At 40.9% G+C, this 5,811-nt stretch overlaps 1 protein-coding gene across 1 annotated transcript; it reads left to right on the plus strand.

Annotated features, from left to right (window-relative positions):
• The first annotated feature begins 451 nt into the window (after positions 1-451).
• On the plus strand, positions 452-853 carry LOC145164905 (uncharacterized). Its single transcript, XM_079083563.1, has one exon. The coding sequence runs from the start codon at positions 452-454 to the stop codon at positions 851-853; it is 402 nt and encodes a 133-aa protein (XP_078939689.1).
• The last annotated feature ends 4,958 nt before the right edge of the window (positions 854-5,811 follow it).

Below are 5,811 nucleotides of genomic sequence, written 5' to 3' on the forward strand. Positions count from 1 at the left end.
TCCTTCTTACTCTTAAAATTCACAAAAACATAACTAATTATTATCTCCCTTCGGAGCAAGTCATTCATGACTTAATCACTAAGTTCGCTCTAACCTACTAACTTGGTCTGAATGCATTCCTTGTTAAGAATCAACTTATATGTATACTTGATGTAATACCTGCTGTCATTTATATTTCCTTACATTTCCCCAACTAACTCTCTAATTATCTAACTCTAACTTATTATTATTGTTGAGCTTTTAGATCCTTTGAGATAAACTATTCCGCAACTATACTTGTTTTAACGTTTGTTCAAGTGTGTCTCAAGTTTTTCTCTCAACAATTGGTATCAGAGCCATAGTGGTTGCCTATTGAAGCAAAACTCTGTGTTTCAAAAAGCCTTCTATACCACTGAAGCTCATTTCTTAAAAAAAAACAAAAAAAACTTTTCAAAACAAGGAAATATGGCACATGCCTCATGTTCCTGTTCTAACTCCGGTAGAAACCGATGGAGCCACAGCCACACTAGGAGGAGGTCAATCAGCGATGAATCGTCCCACCAAAGACAATCTTGACAAAATTGAAAATGACGCTATTGCCTTTTATGAGATCTCGTGTGGAGTTGCGCCTGACAAATTCGACATAATCATAAATTGCAAATCCACAAAGGAGATCTGGGATGTTCTTAAAAATTTGTATGAAGGAACTCAACAAGCTCAAGACAAAAAGCTTAGTACTACACTCAATGAGTTTAATAACTTCAAAGCTCATGCGGGTGAAAGTATGGAAGATTCCTTTAAGAGATTCAATCTGATAGTCACAAAGCTATCCAATGTTGGCACGGTCCGAAGCAACCATGAAACAAATCTTTAGTTTCTAAACGGCTTAGGAAGACACTGGATGACTGCCAAAATGATTGTTCAAGGGGATAGAAAAATTCATTCTCTGTCTCTTTATAAGCTCTACAGTGAACTGCAAGCTCAAGAGTCTACGGTACTCAAAGACTGTGCAGACTTCGGTGGTCCACTTGCTCTCATAGCACAATCTCCTCACTCTCAATCATACCCCACCACATATGACAACCCTCCGCAGTCATATGAAGTAGACTCAGAGTATGACGACGAAGAAGAATTTCAGAATGCTATTGCTCTTGTCAGTCAACAATTCAACCGATTACCACCTTCATTCTGAAAGAATCATCAGTATAACAGGCCACCTTTTAACCACAATCTTAACTCTCAAAACAATCACTCTCGTTTCACTAAAAAACCTTACCCACCACCACAGTCTGAAAATACTCAACCGAAGGAGGCACTGTAGTCCATCCAAACCACTGACTCCGGTACTCCCTCAGAAGATAAAAGTGATATTGTGATATGTCACAAGTGTAACAAAGAGAATCATTTTGCCAAAGACTGCAAGGAAAATGTAGTAAAGGATAAAGCATTCTATCTCAGAATGGCTCAAGAAATGGAGAAAAAAGAAAAAGCAAGAGCGTATGTTGCTCAAGTGAAAAGAGACCATTAAGTTTGGTCCTCCGGGGATGAAGATGAGGACATCAACAACATCAAAGGAAAGGGAAAGATCTATATGATAGCGACTGCTGATGAGGATGGCTCTACAAAGATGGAAAAGAATTATTGCTACATGGCGAAAGATGGGACACTCAGCATTGTCGAACAGGTAAAACTTATGATTCAAACTCTAAATTATAACATGCGTGATTGTCAGCCCTTCATAGACAACCTTAATGACACATGTGATGCCGTCCTTACAGACTATAACAAAGCTTTAGATGAGAAGAACATTGCGTCCCAGGAGATGTTTCACGTAAGAGGATGTTTGGAAAACAAAAGTCTTAAAATGGCCATGTTAGAAAAGGACTTAATATTAGAGAAAGATGCATGAATGTTGAGTGAAACGCAGTTAGAAATAGCTTTGAACCAGAGAGATTTAGCTCAGAGTGAAATTGTACATTTAAATCTTTTAATAGCAGAACTGTTCAATGAAAGTGAAGCCATCGAGAATCTTATTAACAATGGGACTACTGACAATACTTACAATTGGGGTTGGTCGAATGGGTATTCTACCGCAACGGACTCATCACCCCGATTCAAAAAGGACCGTCCCTACGTCCATCCGGACCGTGAATTTTTGTTTCCGGTCAATAACAAAACATTTCCTGAAGATATCAAAACTCACTTTGGTAATCTTCACGATCTGAGTAACAATTGTGTTATCGAAGAAATTTTCCCTGAATTTTCTAGTCCTATAGATAGCAAAACTCTTCCTTGTTCTCAGACTTCATCAATTGCTGATGAGGAAATTGTTCTGGAAGGTCCCGAATTGTCAATGTACTTCCCTTCACTTCCTTCAGACCGCAGAATCCCTTACTGTAGTCAAGAACCGCAGTCTGTCCATCTACATTCCATCAATTGTCCCATCAATATACCCACTCAGACTTATTTTGCGGTTGTTCAAAGCTCCGAACCGCAGACCAAAGTGAAAAGTACCGTGACCATCCAACCAATTCATCATGAATTACCAATCGAAAACTTTGAAGTTGGTCAATGTTCCCTGAATCCTAAACTCTCCAGCTCGGATGAATCAAGTCCTCGTTTTTCAAAAATACCCAATGTTTCAAGGAAACCGCAACTGAATGTCATTGACTGCGATTCTCTTATAACCGAAGCAAAAAAGGCTTTCAAAGAAGAAATTTGATCCCGTGGCAAAAAGTCTAGGAGTCCACAACAATTTGTTTTCTCAAATTATCTGCCCAAAAATTCTGCAGTCAAGAAAACAAAGAAAACGGAATGTACTGTTTCCAAATCCACTCCAAATTCATCTGACACAACCCGAAAACAAGTAAAGTCTTTTCGTAACAATGGTTTTCAAATCTGTTCCTCTGATGATCCGAAATGGAAGGGTATCTTACCCACTCCAACACTTTTGAAATCACATCAAAATTTTAGCAAGTGGAAGGATATTTTACCAAACCCAACAAAAAGGTCCAAAAGATCTACACGTGCTAAATCTTCTTCGAAACAAACCTTTTCAAAATCCAACATCACCAATGTCAGATCTCACCACTCTCGGACCAGTCACAAGTCTACCTCGTCATTTAGACCGCCGACCAAACAAAATGTCAGGGTAAAGGACAAAACTTTTGTATGTCACTGTACTTGTCAAAAGGACCCATCACATGTCAAATATGATTCTTATAAAAAACCTTGTAGCTTTTCTAAATCTCTCAACACTCTAAAAATTCACAAACACCCAGACTTGGGTTAAAAGTCGACATAAAACCTGTCCCTGCAACCTCGGTTCATGCATCATTCAGAAACTTATCCTTTACCCCAGGCTCCACACTAGTTTGGATGCCAAAATTAACCGTGTAATTCTTAGGCTTTGTGCAAGGAGGACCATGAAGAAGAATAGTTAATCGACAGGTCCTGCTCCTTGCACATGACCAGAAGGTTGGAGTACCTTCGGGATTTCAGGCCAGTTTGCAATGGGGGTAACGTCACATTCGGCAAAAATGCGAATGGTATCATCCGAGGTTACAGTGTTCTTACTACTGGAAACTTTTCTATCCAAAAGGTCGCCTATGTGTTAGGTCTTAAACACAATCTCATTAGTGTTGGCCAAATATGTAAGGCAGGCCATCGGGTTGAATTTGATGACCAATTCTGCTACATAATGACAAGCGATAGGAGCACTTTCCTAATCAAATCCAGATCTAAAGGTACTATGTACCCTCTGGATGTCTCTCTGATCATAGGCAAACCGTAACTATGTTTCCTATCAAAAGCTGTATCCGAAGTTAGCTGGCTCTGGCACCGCAAACTTGCTCATCTCAACTTCTGGTTTATCAACAACCTGGTCACAGGGGAACTTGTCAGAGGTCTCCCTATTCTTAAGTCTCACAATGACACTCTCTGCCCTGCATGTGAGTGTGGCAAACAGGCCAACGCAAGTCATCCTATGGTGATCGACTCCTCAATCTCAAAACCACTGGAACTTCTCCATATTGATCTCTGCGGTCCATCCACCGTAGCCAGTATTCACCACAAGAAATACATACTGGTTATAGTAGATGACTTCACATGTTTCACTTAGGTATTCTTTCTTAGACTCAAGTCAGAAACACCGCAGGCACTCATCAATTTTATCAAGGAGATAGAACTTCAAATCAAACTACCAGTGCGTCGCATCCGCAACGACAATGGAACCGAGTTCACTAATCATCATCTAAATAGTTTCTTGGTTTCCAAGGGCATTAGTCACAATTTCTCGGCTCCATACACACCTCAGCAGAATGGAGTAGTAGAGCGAAGGAACTGCACTCTGGTAGAACCAGCCAGATCTACGCTCAATTTTTCCAATCTTCCTCTCTACTTCTGGGCCGAAGCAGTGGCCAAAATATGCTTTGTGCAGAACTGAAGCATTGTGTGCAAACGTCTCAGCAAAACACCATATGAGGGCCTTAACAATAGAAAGCCTAATGTCCGATTCTTCCATATATTTGGGTGCAGATGTTTTGTGATCAACAACAAGGACCATCTCAACAAGTTTGCACCAAAATCTAATGAAGGCATCTTCCTTGGTTACTCAGCGAACAAGGTAGCCTACATGCTACTCATAAGACGTACGAGGCTAATAGTCGAAAACTTTGATGTAAAATTTGATGATTATTACATCCGCAACACTGCTCCATCCACTGAAACCAAAGCAATCCTAGAATGTGATTTCCTGACTTTCCGGGTCCATTAAACATAGTTGAAGTGAACTATGATGATCTCTTCGACCCAATAGAGACTGCTAAACTATCTGAGGTTCTTGTATCTCCTGAAGCCCAAATACAACATGCTGAAGTATCTAGTCCTACGTTATCCGATGATGTATCACTGAATACTTCCACCTCACCAGTTGAGGGGGAAAACTCAACTCTAGATCATATGACAAACATCGAGGTTCCAGTACTAGAAGAAGCACCTCTAGTCCCTCTCCGCAGAGGAGTTCAACCATTAAACGTTTCTTCGGACTCGGATGATGAAAACATGGAGAATATCGACACCAGATCTGACGCAAGAATTATCTCAATTCCAATAATCCAGGGGGAACCTTCTCAAGCTCGAGAGGAACTTCCATCAGCAATCCAGGGGGAAACTCTTCCAATTGCTCAAGAAAATGTTAATCTCGCTCCAACAGTCCAAGATGATTCCGCAGGCTGTTCTCAAGTTCAGGGGGAACTGCCCTCTCCAACCGCAGATTCTTCTGATATTGAAGACATTCCTTCTACCGCAGCTGCTGATCATCTGCAACCCCATCTACACGTATGGACGAAGGACCATACACCAGGTCAAATCATCGACAACCCATCCAGAGGTATCCAGACTCGATCTTCCAAGGATTTATCTGATCACTGTCACTACGCAACATTTATGTCCACGGTCGAGCCTCGAACGATCAAAAAAGCATTACTAGAACCAAACTGGATATCTGCAATGCAAGAAGAACTAGAAGAATTCAAAAGAAACAAAGTGTGGCAACTCGTTCCGAAGCCGCAAGGTCACACTATTGTTGGTACTAGATGGGTGTATAAGAACAAGTTAGATGAATCCGGTGCGGTAGTCAGAAACAAGGCAAGGCTAGTTGCCAAGGGATATAGTCAACTTGAAGGCATTGACTATGATGAAACGTACGCTCTGGTGGCACGAATGGAAGCCATCCGAATCTTCTTAGCATACGCAGCTCACAAGAACATCCAAGTACATCAAATGGATGTGAAAAGTGCTTTTCTCAACGGTGAATTAAAAGCGGAGGTTTAT

This window comes from Lactuca virosa, chromosome 3 (assembly GCF_052849685.1).
Source record: "Lactuca virosa cultivar CGN04683 chromosome 3, Lactuca_virosa_CGN04683_v6, whole genome shotgun sequence".
Classification (NCBI taxonomy): domain Eukaryota; kingdom Viridiplantae; phylum Streptophyta; class Magnoliopsida; order Asterales; family Asteraceae; genus Lactuca; species Lactuca virosa.